Source organism: Doryrhamphus excisus, linkage group LG4, assembly GCF_037039965.1.
Source record: "Doryrhamphus excisus strain RoL-2023G ecotype Guam linkage group LG4, RoL_Dexc_Guam_v1.1, whole genome shotgun sequence".
Lineage (NCBI taxonomy): Eukaryota > Metazoa > Chordata > Actinopteri > Syngnathiformes > Syngnathidae > Doryrhamphus > Doryrhamphus excisus.
In genome coordinates, this window is record NC_136360.1 from 152,277 (window position 1) to 169,117 (window position 16,841).

Sequence of the window (16,841 nt, forward strand, 5' to 3'; positions counted from 1 at the left end):
ATCTATTGAGTTATCAAAAATTGAATGTCTGTTACTTGTTTGTTTTTTTGTTTTTTTGGGCGTCTCCTATCTCCTGTGTGCTAACCACTCGATATGTAATTTTTTTAATTTAATTTTTTTTTTAATTATTTGCACGCCTTTAAAAATATGTTGTGATTGTGTGGTGTTATGTAAAATTTGGAGGAAAAAAATAAATTTATAAAATGTGTAGAAAAAAAAAATCCGAATGCACTTTTAAATAATGGCCACTTTGCAGAGCACTAGTATTATAATTGTGTATTATTTTGATGTTGTAGCGTCCTCTAGTGGCGACGAGTTGCTTTTCAATGAATATAAAAAAAATGTGCTTCCATTTTATTGGCCTTCATGGCATGCATTTACACTGTTCGATCACACGGGGGCGTTTGAACAACCCACGGTACATTTACGGAGGGATTGGGTTCAGTTATGTCATGATTTTAATCCAGCATGTAAAAAAAAAAACATGCGTGTTATTTGCTATTTTTTGCATGCCTTTCATCTAATATATATATATTTTTTGATCCCCCACAGCGACGCAATAAGGTGTTGATGACGTCATGACACATTGTTGCAACCAACCTAGCAGCAGCTGGCACCACAACACATGATGCCATGATGGTGAGGAGGATGATGATGAAGCAGGCTGCAGGGGATGAGTGATATTAATAGGAGGGCTTTTGAGCGTCTCAGCCTTTCACTATCGTGACCGTGGGGGGGCTTGGAGGAGAGTCGGGTGGTGGACCGGGTTTGTGTGGGGGGTGCTTTCCGATTGTGACTGCGCGACTTGGGACTACTATAATAATCTGGGATCCGCAAGACAGGCGACATGGATGTGCTGGCTGTTCTTAATTTAGGAGATTTTGCTCAGGCTTTCTCCAAAATGGGAATGTTTCCTGTGTTCGATGTGGCTTATTACATCGTCTCCATCCTCTACCTCAAGTATGAACCAGGTGAGAAATATTGGAGTACTTTTAAGCATTCATATTTTTACTATTTACATATATATTTATATATAAATACAATTATAATGGATTAGAAGTACATTTATGACCAGAATGAATGAGAAATTCCAATTTAAATTGAAGTTCAATGCATTTCTTATGGCCATACAAGCCATATCCATAAAAGGACTCTGTTGCATTCAATGCCCCACTTTTTTTTCCATAAAAAGCATGGAGTGTTGTTGCTGCTGCAGCCTGACCTCATTCAAACTCACTGAAGTGAATTAAAACACTGACATTTTTTAGTTGAAGTCCTTTAGGACTTAGGGTGGCTGAAATGTGAGAAAAAGGCTTGTGCATGCCAGCAACTTAGAAGCAAAAAATAGAAGATCCTGAAATAGATGTCCAGTGGGGCCTCCAAAGACCCCCCCCCCCTCCTGCGCTCTTGTAAGGCTTCGGGACTAAGAATGTTAAACACGGGACGATTTACTAGCTTTTGTTCATGAAGGAAAAGTTGTTTAAACCTCTCCGAATAGCGTGCAAACACCGTATTATTTACATTTTGGCCCGACTACTACATTCCCACAATGAAACTGTCATTGTTTTGATAAAATGTTGAGCTTTAGAAAAGTTGTTAAACAACCTCCAAAGCGCTTAATTTACTCACATATCATATAACAAAGACACAAAGATGTGTGGAAATATGTTGTAATAACTATAAAAGCAATCTTCACTCACTAAATGTACTGCAAAAAAGGCCAGTAAGGATAATTCATAATGCCGCCGACAGAGAACATACTAAATCCTTATTTCTAAAATCACAAATACTTCAAATTGTTGATATAGTTCATCTTCAAACAGCTAAAATAATGTGGGTAATGTGGGGTAAAAAAAATGTAGGGTAATAACTATAAAAGCAATCTTCACTCACTAAATGTACTGCAAAAAAGGTCAGTAAGGATAATTCATAATGCCGCCTACAGAGAACATACTAACTCCTTATTTCTAAAATCACAAATACTTCAACTTGCTGATATAGTTCATCTTCAAACAGCTAAAATAATGCATAAGGCTAAAAATAACCAATTAGCTAAAAATGTCATCCAATACTTCTCTACAAGAGAGGAGAAATATGATCTCAGGGAAGAAGTACATTTGAAACACTTCTATGCTAGGACTACGTTATGCTAGCCATAGCATTTCAGTATGTGGAATCAAACTATGGAATGGATTGAGTAAGGAAATCAAACAATGCACAACGATGAGCCAATTCAAGAAACAATACAAGCAGTTGATGTTTGCTAAATCCAAGGATGAAGAGTCTTGAACCAGTCATGATGTGCTATATATATCACTATATTGACACGCACTATGGTACCCATTATGGCATTGGATGCTCATATCACCCAGTACTTTGGTCCGTGACAAAAATAAAAAAAAATCCCCCCCAAAAAATAAAAATAAAAATAAAAATAAAAATAAAAATAAAAATAAAAATAAAAATAAAAATAAAAATAAAAATAAAAATAAAAATAAAAATAAAAATAAAAATAAAAATAAAAATAAAAATAAAAATAAAAATAAAAATAAAAATAAAAATTAAAAATTAAAAATTAAAAAATAAAATAAATCATTTGAATTATATTAGGAAAACAGGAAGTGAACAAATGTAACAGTTACTGATTGTAAAAGTACCAGATGGAGGGGTAGGATTTAATAAGCTTTGCTTCTTCCTACTCCTTTTGGACATGTGGAACTGTGAACTGATTATGTGATGCATTCAAGTGTAATCTGATGCATGTTCAAATGAAATAAAAGCATTACCATTACCATATGGTCATGACCTAAACTATAAGGTCGCGGGTACAAGCGGCCTAAATGAATTGTACCTGACCAGTAGGAGGCATCGGGGAAGACCCAGAGACTATCATGTATGCCTCTCAACTCTCAAAAATATCGTCGGTATCGATACGAGTATTCCGTGTTTCCACATCTCTTCCATTGGAGAAAGTTTTGACAGTCAAATGACTGGCATTGCCTTCATTTGCATGACCTTTTCGGATTTTTTTTCACGCGTGTTCACCTTCTGTAGTCACGCTGAAAACATGACAGGGAGTTAACAGAGAGGCGAAGTCAAGTGTCGGGGGTTAAAGGTCAAGACGGGCCCGACACATGCAAGGCGGGAGAAACGGTCGAGCCGGATCTATTCTTAGGAAGGCATCTCTCAGCATCGGATTGCGACACCCTCGCACACCTGTTGGTGGACATTTGTGGGGACGAGTCACACTCTGTTCACCGCTCAATTAAATGTGTGTGTGTGTGTGTGTGTGTGTGTGAGACCAACAATTATGTGGTTGTAAATTACGATGATCTTTCCTTACAAACCAATATCTACACTTCAAAGTGCGGGCCGGGGGCCATTTTAGGGCCTGGCGTGGGTGTTTTCTTATTGGTCCTAAGCACATTCTAAAAATAATTAATCAAGAAATTCAATTCAATTCAATTCAATTCAATTCAATTAGAAATTACATTAAACAAGAAATTACATTAAACAAGAAATTACATTAAACAAGAAATTAAATTAAATTAAACTAAACAAGAAATTAAATTTATTAAAAACAGAAAAATATACAAACTTTTTCAGTGCTTTGATTCCAATTTTCTATAGAAAATTTATTTTCTATAGAATATAGAATTATATAAAATTTATTTAAATTTATTGTATACAATAAAAGATGAAAAATAAATAAACAAATCAAGAATTAAGAAAATCAATCAGTAATAAATAAATATAATAATTATAATAAAAACTTAAGAAAGCACATATAGTTGGTGGGTAGACAAATGATTTTTTTCAGATTAAAATGAACAAAGCATTATTAGAGCCCTGTAGACATGACAAAACACGACTATAGTCACATTTATACTCTTTTTATTTACAACATATTGCGCAACTGCAGGGTCTTGAGACACATGCTAACTCGCAAACTAGAGAGCTAGCCACCTAAACGGTAGCCTTCAAGTTATTTCCTTTCAACTTAAATAGCCAAAAACTTACCACTTCCACACGGATATGGAGGATAACTATTAACAGTTATTTAACCTTTAACATGAACATGAATCAAACGTAATAATTTTTTCTGGGTACATGATACCATACAGCATCCATATCAAACTTGCGCGGGCCGCACTAACATTAAACTTTCAAACTAGTGTCCTGCGGGCCACATTTGGCCCGCGGGCCGCGTGTTTGAGACCCCTGCTCTAAAGTGTCCAATAAAAACGGAAAAAAGCCTATGTGCATTTTGAAGACACGATGACCAGTAGAGCTGCTAACAAATGCCAGTCAATGTCCAAGTCACTATTAAATGGTGATAAGGGTATCCTATCAGGGGCGTACCCATTATGGCGGACGGGCGTACGCATACATACGGCGCCACGACGCACATGGTTTACGCTGATAACTGCTTGTGAAAGTCAATGCATCAAGTTTAAGGTCATAAAAAAGAACTGACATGCTCTTAAAATATCAAGAAGAAAAAAGCGCAGCCCAGGGAACATTAAATATTAAATATTAAATATTAAATATTAAATATTAAATATTAAATATTAAATATTAAATATTAAATATTAAATATTAAATATTAAATATTAAATATTAAATATTAAATATTAAATATTAAATATTAAATATTAAATATTGAATATTGAATATTGAATATTAAATATTAAATATTAAATATTAAATATTAAATATTAAATATTAAATATTGAATATTAAATATTAAATATTAAATATTAAATATTAAATATTAAAAAATATTTAATATTTTTGAATTTTTTAAAAATATTAAATAGGAAATATTAAAGACTAGACTTTTTTCATTTTTGGTCAAGTGGTCTAATATTAAATATGAAATTCATACATATAAAATATAAAATATAAAATATAAAATATAAAATATAAAATATAAAATATAAAATATAAAATATAAAATATAAAATATAAAATATAAAATATAAAATATAAAATATAAAATATAAAATATAAAATATAAAATATAAAATATAAAATGGTAAATAGTAAATAGTAAATAGCAAATAGTAAATAGCAAATAGTAAAGACTAGATTTTTTTCATTTTTGGTCAAGTGGTCAAATGTTAAATATTAAATTCATATATACATACACATACATACTATATAATATACACAAAATATTAAATATTAAATACTAGACTTTTTTCATTAAGTGGTCATTTTTAGAGAATTATGGTGTGGAAAGTTTTAAATGTAAAATTTTATGAGAACAAAGACAACATATTATGGGAATAATATATATATAATATATACATATATACATACATATATAATATACATACATTAAATATTAAATAAAAATATCAAATATGAAATAGTCAATAGTAGATAGTAAATAGTAAATCATAAATAGTAAATAATAAATAGTAAATAATAAATAAATAAAATTAAAGACTGGACTTTTTTCATTAAGTTGTCATTTTTAGAGAATTATGGTGTGGAAAGTTTTACATTTCAAATTTTATGAGAATAAAGACAACATATTAATAAAGGAACAAAGTCCTAATGACAAGAGCGAAGTTTAAATAATTTGGGGGCAATGAAAAATGAAAGCAAAAATAGCTGTAATTTTCCAAGAACAAGGCCAAAATATTAGGAGAAAAAGGCCATATTCCAACTGGAAAAAAGTTGCACCTTTTACGAAAATACTGTACTATCAAAAGGAAAAATGGACACAAATATGAAGTATTAAATAAATATTTAATTATTCTATTTATATTATATATATTATATTATTTTATTAAATACTAATAATACACCTTTTCTTGAAATATATGTAACTTCTTATCATATTAACATGTGTTGCTTTCCTAAATACAAAAGCGGCCTTTGCATCCTTTTATCATTTTTCATCCCTCAGTGGAATAAATTTGCCCCCCCCCCCCCCCCGCCCCCCCCGACTTCAATGATAAATGACCTGCTTCCGATCTTCCGATTTGTCCGTTTGTGTGCTGTGCAGGTTCAGTGGAGGTTTCTCGCAGGAGTCCCGTGGCCTCGTGGCTGTGCGCCATGCTCTACTGCTTTGGGAGCTACATTGTGGCCGACGCCATGCTGGGAAGCAGCCCTCTTGACTACTTCCAACACAACAGCCACATCCTGCTGGCCTCTGCTGTCTGGTGAGGAAGGGCCGGAGTACTCCCAGTAGTATTCTACTAGTATTCGCTACAGGCTAAAACCGGACTCGTGTCAAATGAATATAAATCATATCAATCTACACTACATTGTTTAAGATGATAAAGTTAGCTGTAGTATACAGCACAAATACTAGATTATACATTATATATACACAGTATGTATTTATAGGGATATAAATGTGTGTATATAATATATACAGTATATGTATATACTTCCTGCTTTGTTTTTTTTTGTATGTGTGTTACTCTTAAGGGCTGCACAGTGTGTGAGTGGTTAGTGCACAGGGCTTGCAGCTAGGAGACCAGGGTTCAATTCCACCCTCAGCCATCTCTGTGTGGAGTTTGCATGTTCTCCCCCGTGGGTTTTCTCCGGGTACTCCGATTTCCTCCCACATTCCAAAAACATGCTAGGTTAATTAGCCACTCCAAATTGTCCATAGGTATGAATGTGAGTGTGAATGGTTGTTTGTCTATATGTGCCCTGGGATTGGCTGGCCACCAGTCCAGGGTGTACCCCGCCTCTCTTGCCCAAAGACAGCTGGGATAGGCTCCAGCACCCCCCGCGCGACACTCGTGAGGAAAAAGCGGTAGAAAATGAATGAATGAATGAACCTTCTAAATACAGTTTCTAACATTATTAGAGCCCTCTGGACTTCAACTAACACCCCTATAGCCACCTTTAAAACAGTGTAGTGATCCCTCGTTTATCACAGTTAATTAGTTTCCAGACCTGACCAGGATAAGTGAATTTCCGCAAATAAGATTCCGTATATATTTATACGTTGAGTGGTTAGCGCGCAGACCTCACAGCTAGGAGACTAGGGTTCAATTCCACCCTCGGCCATCTCTGTGTGGAGTTTGCATGTTCTCCCCGTGCATGCGTGGGTTTTCTCCGGGTACAAAACATGCTAGGTTAATTGGCGACTCCAAATTGTCCATAGGTATGAATGTGAGTGTGAATGGTTGTTTGTCTATATGTGCCCTGTGATTGGCTGGCCACCAGTCCAGGGTGTACCCCGCCTCTCGCCCGAAGACAGCTGGGATAGGCTCCAGTTTTGTTTTTTCCCGTTTTTTTCCTAGTGTCTTCCCAGTCACCATAACTGAGGCGAGTGAGTTTGTTGGATGTTATTGTGGGGTCTTTTGTGACCTCTTGGATGAGTCGTCGCTGCACTCTTGGGGTCATTTTAGTTGGCTGAGCACTCCCGGGTAGGTTGACCACTATTGTGGTATTGAGAGTGAGAGCCATTTTTGGATAATGGCTCTCGTTGTGGTTTGCTGGAGTCTGGAAGCTTTAGAAATGGCTTTATATAACCTTTTCCGCTTTAACTGAGGTATGATAAATGATGTTGGTTTGGATTATTTTTTTCTATAATATTAAAAAGTTGCATTTAAAAATGCAGAAATTCTGTAATGTTACGCAAATCAAGAAAAAAGTTGACTTTTTCGGAGAATAAACTTGTACTATTATGAGGAAATATAATGACACTTTAGTAGCAAAAATGGGAAAATAAGAATAAAGTCAAAATATTAAGAGAAAAGGTTGCAATCTAAAGAGGAAAGGTTGGAATTTTACCAGAATAACTTAAAGCTAATGTTATGTAGTCGTATAAAGTTTAAATTATTATTTTTAAGTCGTCATATAAACAATTATAATAATGAATTAAGCTGTAATTGTTGGAAAATTAGGTTACAGAAAAAATCATAATAGGAAAATAAAGTCAAAATATTATGTGAATAAAGTCATAAAAAGAAAGTTGAAATAATTTAGAAATAATAGGAGAATAAAGTCAAAATATTATGGGAATAAAGTCATAAAAAGAAAGTTGAAATAATTTAGAAATAATAGGAGAATAAAGTCAAAATATTATGGGAATAAAGACATAAAAAGAAAGTTGAAATAATTTAGAAATAATAGGAGAATAAAGTCAAAATATTATGGGAATAAAGTCATAAAAAGAAAGTTGAAATAATTTAGAAATAATAGGAGAATAAAGTCAAAATATTATGGGAATAAAGACATGAAAAGAAAGTTGAAATAATTTAGAAATAACAGGAGAATAAAGTCGGGCATTTTATGTTCAATTGTGTTTTCATTGATAAATATTGAAATATGTTTGATGATGTGAAACAACACATCAACACATCAGTGTGACAACATGCAAAAAAAAAGAAGTCAGGAAGGGGGGGCAAACACTTGACACCATGTGTACATGTGAATAATTGTCCGTAACAATGTAAACACAGGTACCTCATCTTCTACTGCCCGCTGAACCTCTTCTACAAGTGCGTGGCTTTCCTGCCCGTCAAGTTGGTGTTGGTCGCGCTGAAGGAAGTGGTCCGTACTCGCAAGATTGCCGCCGGAGTCCATCACGCCCACCACGCCTACCACCACGGCTTCTTCATCATGGTCATGGTCGGTTACGTCAAAGGTGATATATCTATTAGCAGACCGACAACACACGATACTGTACGTACATCGACAGCAAAATCACATCGAGTGCTAATGTTCCCATGGTAGGATCTGGAGTGGCTCTCATTTCCAATTTTGAGCAGCTGTTGCGTGGCGTGTGGAGACCCGAGACCAACGAGATCCTCAATATGTCATTGTGAGTTTCTTCTTTCGTGACTTCATGCCTCCCATTGGTGGCTACTGCTCCGGTAGAAATACTTTTTGTTATATTTAGCACTGTGATGGGTTGTAAGCTGCACGGGATGATACTTGTTCATCGTTAAGATTATTCATAACATCAAATGCTATTTTATTCTCCAGCGATTGTCGTATAATCATGACAGAAATAGAAAAGGTCCCAACTGTACAAGGTGACTTATGTTTTCTTTAATATGAACTCTTTGCTACTAAAGTGGCATTATTTTTCCTCATAATATTACAAGTTTATTTGATAGAATTTCTGCATTTTTTTGGTATATTTTCAAATTATTTCAACTTTCTTTTTACGTCTTTATTCCCATAATATTTTGACTTTATTCTCCTATTATTTGTACATTATTTCAACTTTCTTTTTATGACTTTATTCCCATAATATTTTGACTTTATTCTCCTATTATTTCTAAATTATTTCAACTTTCTTTTCATGACTTTATTGCCATAATATTTTGACTTTATTCTCCTATTATTTGAAATAATTTGAAAATATACCCCAAAAATGCAGGCATTTTTTGGTATATTTTCAAATTATTTCAACTTTCTTTTTATGACCTTATTCCCATAATATTTTGATTTTATTCTCCTATTATTTCTAAATTATTTCAACTTTCTTTTTGTGACTTTATTTGCATAATATTTTGACTTTATTTTCCTAATGTTTTAAATTTTCCCATAACCTAATTTTCCAGCAATTCCAACTGAATTCATTATTGTAATTGTTTATATGACAACTTAAAAAAAAATAATGTCAAATTTATGCTACTACATGACATTAGTTTTAGGTTATTCTCGTAAAAGTCCGACTTTTCCTCTTTAGATGACAACCTTTTCTCTTAATATTTTCACTTATATTTGACTTTGACAAGACTTGACTTTGAAAGTGGCATTATTTTTCCTCATAATATTACAAGTTTATTCTCCAAAAAAGTCAACTTTTTTCTTTATTTGCGTAACATTACAGAATTTCTGCATTTTTAAAAAATATTTTCAAATTATTTCAACTTTCTTTTTATGACTTTATTTTCCTAATGTTATACCAGGGGTCAGCAACCCACGGCTCCAGAGCCGCATGTGGCTCTTCAGCCTCTTTGTTGTGGCTCCCTTCGCAATGCAATGCTCAAGTATTAAGTATTTAACACCCGAATCTGGAAAATACGCATCTTTGTAGTGAGTTTGTAGTGAATCTTGATCAACTCTGCTTTTTCTCCTCTGAACTACTTTGATACCCCAAAATTCCCTCCAAATCTGGCAGTCAGTCAAAATCTTTGGAGACTCGCAATTCAGCTGCACATTTCTTCAGGCGTCGGGTATTAAGGTTTAACCAAGATGATACTATCATTACCCTATGAGTTGGCATCCATCACACATGCACACTGCACTTCTATTTATTGTATTCTGCTGTTAAAACTTGTTAAAAAAAAGATTAAAACTTTCTAATTTTATAAGATATTTTTATTAAGATAGATTTATAAGATGTTTTTAAATTATGTTTTGCGGCTCCAGTCTATTTTTCTTTAGTGAGGGAGGGGGTAAAATGGCTCTTTTGATAGTAAAGGTTGCCTACCCCTGTGTTATACATTTTCCCGCAACCTAATTTCCCAACAATTACAACTGAATTCATTATTATAATTGTTTATATGACGACTTAAAAATGAATTAAAATGAATTTAAAATGAATTTAAACTTCATGCTACTACATGACATTAGTTTTACGTTATTCTCGTAAAATTCCAACCTTTCCTCTTTAGAATAATTTCACTTAATATTTTGACTTCATTCTTATTTTTCCATTTTTGCTATTGTTGTTGTTTATTTTTAGTCAGATTTTTTGGTAAATTATATTTTCAAAACGTGCTGTGCCCCAATAAAAATATAACAACAGACTACAAATGGCCCCCGGGCCACACTTTGTACATCCCTGCTTTAAATGACCTAAATTGGTATTAAGTCAAATCAGACATATGATCGACAACATTTGCCATGATTATGTTATCATGTATTATCATCAAAATATAAAACAAGTGCAAGACGCTTTATCGTGAATTAAGATAAATATTCATTTGACAAATTAGCATTCAGCTAAATGATTTGACTGTTACTGTATACAGTAAATGTATTTTTCCCCCCAGCCCTACCAAAGCTAGTCTATATGGAGCCATCCTCTTCACCCTGCAGGAGGCTCATTGGCTGCCGGTGTCCAAGGGGACCCTCATCCTGGTCTTCACTCTATTCATGGCCACAAGCAAGGTCAGGGTTGCACTGCAATCATAATCATAATTAGCACCAACATCATGCAAATGACCACTCATGATAATTTACATAGAACATCTCACGTATTCTGGCCACTAGGTGGCAGTAATGGCACAAAACATTGACAAATTATTTTACATTGCCTGACCTTCATCTGTGAAAACACGTGTCCTCCCTTTCTGTGTGGAAGTGGTAAATGTTTGGATTCTTACGTTTACAGGAAATAAATATGAGATTAACTGGTTAGCTCATGTTTATATGGAAAATATTCTATTTATTATTAAATTGAATATTTTCCATATAAATATGTTTATGTTTATGTTCATTAAATTTATTAATAAATGGAACATATTTATATGGAAAATATTCAATTTATTAATAAATGTTTAAGGCTTTGTAAATATAGTTTTTAACATGATTAGAGCTTGGTAGAGATGAAGTAACACCCCTATAGTCACATTTACACTCCTATTATTAATTATTTACAACACTTGGTGCAACTCTGATGCTGCAGGGACTCCAGACGGACGGACTCGAGACGGGTTTCTAAGTTTACAGGAAATAAATACGAGTTTAACTGGTTAGTTCACTCGCTTGTCAGCATGTTAGCTTGCTAGCTAGCAAGCGTCCGTCTAGAGTCCCTGCAGCATCAGAGTTGCGCCAAGTGTTGTAAATAATTAGTAACAGGAGTGTAAATGTGACTATAGGGGTGTTACTTCATCTCTACCAGGCTCTAACCATGTTAAAAACTACATTTACAAAGCCATAAATGTGTTTATATGGAAAATATTCCATTTATTCGCATTGAATGCTATATTGTGGAAATGTATTTATCGAATACTTTATCAAATACTATAAGTGAGCATTGTATAAAAAACCAAATTCAAAATAAAAGCATATTTGCGTCCAGTGAAAACGGGTTAGCGGTGCGAATATGCCCCCTAGTGGCTCGTCGTTGCCGTGACGCTGTTGAATGTCATATTCTTGTCATTAAAAACGTAATAATTTTCCAAAAATGGGTCACCAACTTTCCTATGTCGCCCCCACCAGGTGTGGATGACTGCTCGCCACTCACACGGCTCCCCCTTTGCTCTCATCGAGTCCTGGGTTTGCCATCTGCTCTTTGGCTCCCCTTTGGGCGGATCTGAGGAAGACCATCATCATCATCATCCTCCAGCCGCGGCGGTGTCATCGTCGCTGAAAAGCAAGGAAGATCTGAGCGAAGGCGCTCGCAAAAGGAAGGCCAAGAAGGCGGAGTAGAAAAATGAAGTAGCGTCACCGCTAACGATTGGAAGTGCGTCGGCCTCTCTGGACTCACCAAACACGCTTGGTTTTTTCCACTAGATGGCGCAGCCGAAGAGGCGCTTTCACAACCGAGACGCTTTCTCGTCGAGCCAAACTGTGTTCTGCGTTTTACATTTTCATTTACATTTGAGCAGAACTCTGTAAATACAATCATCCACTCCGACAAAAATCCCTGGATATTTGAAAACTATTTCTAATATTCCCATCCGTGCTGCCTTCTGTGTGGTCGTTCATCGGAGCGTCAGTGGTTCGCTTTTTGTCCGTTTCACTTGTTTCACAGCAGAAAGGAATTAGAATAAGTCAAATGTGAAGAAAGTATCCTAGGAAAGAAGAACTTTTTACTTTGAAGCTGATGAGTAATTCAAGAATTTGAATAAAATGAAGAGAAAGATTGTTGTCTTGCTTGTTTTTTAAAAAATATTTTCTTACTGTATTTACTGTGTTCTTAATGCTTTCAAATAAAATATATTATTATTATTATTATTATGTAACCACATTCAAGAACACAGTGAAGCTTTCTACATTCATTCATTTTCTAACGCTTTTTCCTCATATAGACAAACAACCATTCACACTCACATTCATACCTATGGACAATTTGGAGTCGCTAATTAACCTAGCATGTTTTTGGAATGTGGGAGGTATGTATTAAACCCATGCTTAATACATAGCTTTTAATGAGGTCTTTTATGTTTTATTTTGTACATTTTTTTATTTTATTATTATTTTTTTTATTTAATTTTCCAAATATTTTAACTTTCTTCAAATTTTCTTTTAGTAATATTATAATTTTATTCACATAATATTAGAACTTTTTCCCCAACCTAATTTTCAAAAAATTACAAATCTATTTCATAATTTTACAACTTTGAAGAACTTTATTTTTTGTTTATTATTATTTTTACGTTATTTTTATGTTTATTCTCGTCGAATTGCCAATTTTTTTCTCAATATTTTGACTTTATTCTTGCAAAATTACAGCTGATTTTCCAGTTCTGTTAACTATTTCAACTTTCTTCTTGTAAGTTCTATGCCGCTTATCCTCACTAGGGTTGTGGGGGTATGCTGGAGCCTATCCCAGCTGTCTTGGGGCGAGAGGCGGGGTACACCCTGGACTGGTGGCCAGCCAATCACAGGGCACATATAGACAAACAACCATTCACACTCACATTCATACCTATGGACAATTTGGAGTCGCTAATTAACCTAGCATGTTTTTGGAATGTGGGAGGTATGTATTAAATCCATGCTTAATACATAGCTTTTAATGAGGTCTTTTATGTTTTATTTTTTAATTTTTTTTATTTTATTATTATTATTATTTTTTATTTAATTTTCCAAATATTTTAACTTTCTTCAAATTTTCTTTTAGTAATATTATAATTTTATTCACATAATATTAGAACTTTTTCATCAACCTAATTTTCAAAAAATTACAAATCTATTTCATAATTTTACAACTTTGAAGAACTTTATTTTTTGTTTATTATTATTTTTAAGTTATTTTTATGTTTATTCTCGTCGAATTGCCAATTTTTTTTCTCAATATTTTGACTTTATTCTTGCAAAATTACAGCTGATTTTCCAGTTCTGTTAACTATTTCAACTTTCTTCTTGTAAGTTTCTATGCCGCTTATCCTCACTAGGGTTGTGGGGGTATGCTGGAGCCTATCCCAGCTGTTTTGGGACGAGAGGCGGGGTACACCCTGGACTGGTGGCCAGCCAATCACAGGGCACATATAGACAAACAACCATTCACACTCACATTCATACCTATGGACAATTTGGAGTGGCTAATTAACCTAGCATGTTTTTGGAATGTGGGAGGAAACCGGAGTACCCGGAGAAAACCCACGCTTAATACATAGCTTTTATTGAGGTCTTCCTACATTTTTTTAAAATGTTTTTAATTTTCCAAATATTTCAATTTTCTTCAAAATTTTCTTTTAGTAATATTAGGATTTAATTCACATAATATTAGAACTTTTTACCCAACATAATTTTCAAAAAATTACAACTCTATTGAATAATTTTACAACTTTGAAGAATATTCTTTAATATTTCCAGTCATTACTTCAAAAATGACATTATTTTTTTCATAATATTACAAGTTTATTCTCGTCAAATTGCCATTTTTTTTTCTCAATATTTTGACTTTATTCTTGCAAAATTACAGCTGATTTTCCAGTTCCTAACCTAGCATGCTTTTGGAATGTGGGAGGAAACCGGAGTACCCGGAGAAAACCCACACTTAACAAGTAGCTTTTATTGAGGTCTTCCTACATTTTTAAAAATGTTTTTAATTTTCCAAATATTTCAAATTTCTTCAAAATTTTCTTTTAGTAATATTAGGATTTAGAACTTTTTCCCCAACCTAATTTCATTTATTCATGCTCCAGTTCCCTGGTGTTGCTCTCTCATCACCGCCTTCAGGGGGCAAAATAACATCCACATTTTCTTACATGACCATGACCCGGATTGACAGGATCGCTATCATTTTGCTTTTTGTTTGGCATTGTTGCGAGGCAACCGTTTTGGAACTTTAGTAGTTAGCAGGTTAGCTTGGTTTGCTAGCTACGTGTACCTCTTGACCAGTCCAGGGTGCGCCCCGAGTCAGCTGGGATAGGCTCCAGCATTACCAAGTGAGGATAAGAGGCATAGAAGCTGTAAATCAGGAGTATGTTTCCATAACGTAACGTAAAGCTGCTGGGAGAAGACCGCAAAGGTCTGAGGTCAACGTGAGGTCACGTGCTGAGAGAGTCCAAAGCCCCCCCCCGCCAACAAACTCTTGTCGCCGAGGCAATAAAACATCCCTGATGAACTTTCCAGGAGGTTGTTATTCCCGAACATTCCATACGGAGACGTTTCCACTCATTGCATTGACTTTGGTTCTTGGGTGATTTAAGTGATGCAATAAATTAGAGGAGGAAGGAGCGATACAGATACTGACATATACGTATATCATACCGATACAGATACTGACATATACGTATATCATACCGATACAGATATTGACATATACGTATATCATACCGATACAGATATTGACATATACGTATATCATACCGATACAGATATTGACGTATACGTATATCATACCGATACAGATACTGACGTATACGTATATCATACCGATACAGATATTGACATATACGTATATCATACCGATACAGATACTGACATATACGTATATCATACCGATACAGATACTGACGTATACGTATATCATACCGATACAGATATTGACATATACGTATATCATACCGATACAGATATTGACATATACGTATATCATACCGATACAGATACTGACATATACGTATATCATACCGATACAGATATTGACATATACGTATATCATACCGATACAGATACTGACATATACGTATATCATACCGATACAGATACTGACATATACGTATATCATACCGATACAGATATTGACATATACGTATATCATACCGATACAGATACTGACATATACGTATATCATACCGATACAGATATTGACATATACGTATATCATACCGATACAGATACTGACATATACGTATATCATACCGATACAGATACTGACATATACGTATATCATACCGATACAGATATTGACATATACGTATATCATACCGATACAGATACTGACGTATACGTATATCATACCGATACAGATACTGACGTATACGTATATCATACCGATACAGATACTGACGTATACGTATATCATACCGATACAGATACTGACGTATACGTATATCATACCGATACAGATATTGACGTATACGTATATCATACCGATACAGATATTGACGTATACGTATATCATACCGATACAGATATTGACATATACGTATATCATACCGATACAGATATTGACATATACGTATATCATACCGATACAGATATTGACATATACGTATATCATACCGATACAGATATTGACATATACGTATATCATCGTGACCTGGGTAGTAGTAATAATAATACATAGTAGTAATACATGATATTGTCTATATATGTTTATTATTATAAAACTTAAAGAATACATTTTTGGGTACAGCAGGTATTAGGAGGTGAAAAGTAAAAGGATTTAAATAAAGACAATAGACAAAGATGGATGGATGGATGGATGGATAGATATGTGGATGGATGGATGGATGGATGGATGGATGGATGGATGGATGGATGGATGGACGGACGGACAGACAGACAGATAGATGGACGGGTGGATGGACGGGTGGATGGACGGATGGATGGATAGATGGACAGATAGACGGACAGATAGACGGACAGACAGATAGATAGACGGGTAGATGGACGGGTGGATGGACGGATAGATGGACAGATAGACAGACAGATAGACGGACAGACAGATAGATAGACGGGTAGATGGACGGGTGGATGGACGGATGGACGGATAGATGGACAGA

The 16,841-nt window shown here is 34.4% G+C and overlaps 1 protein-coding gene across 1 annotated transcript; it reads left to right on the forward strand.

Moving 5' to 3' along the window:
- The first annotated feature begins 735 nt into the window (after positions 1–735).
- Positions 736–12,799, forward strand: tmem38a (transmembrane protein 38A). Its single transcript, XM_058074207.2, has 6 exons — positions 736–971; positions 6,020–6,176; positions 8,439–8,623; positions 8,713–8,800; positions 10,989–11,106; positions 12,160–12,799. The coding sequence occupies exons 1-6, from the start codon at positions 848–850 to the stop codon at positions 12,367–12,369; spliced, it is 882 nt and encodes a 293-aa protein (XP_057930190.2). The 5' UTR covers positions 736–847; the 3' UTR covers positions 12,370–12,799.
- The last annotated feature ends 4,042 nt before the right edge of the window (positions 12,800–16,841 follow it).

Bases quoted from the DNA above. Each gene is read 5' to 3' on its own strand.
- tmem38a (XM_058074207.2), top strand. From the start codon at position 848: ATGGATGTGCTGGCTGTTCTTAATTTAGGAGATTTTGCTCAGGCTTTC. The intron at 972-6,019 runs GTGAGAAATATT...TGTGCTGTGCAG, and splicing joins CTACCTCAAGTATGAACCAG to GTTCAGTGGAGGTTTCTCGC. The intron at 8,624-8,712 runs GTGATATATCTA...TTCCCATGGTAG, and splicing joins CATGGTCGGTTACGTCAAAG to GATCTGGAGTGGCTCTCATT.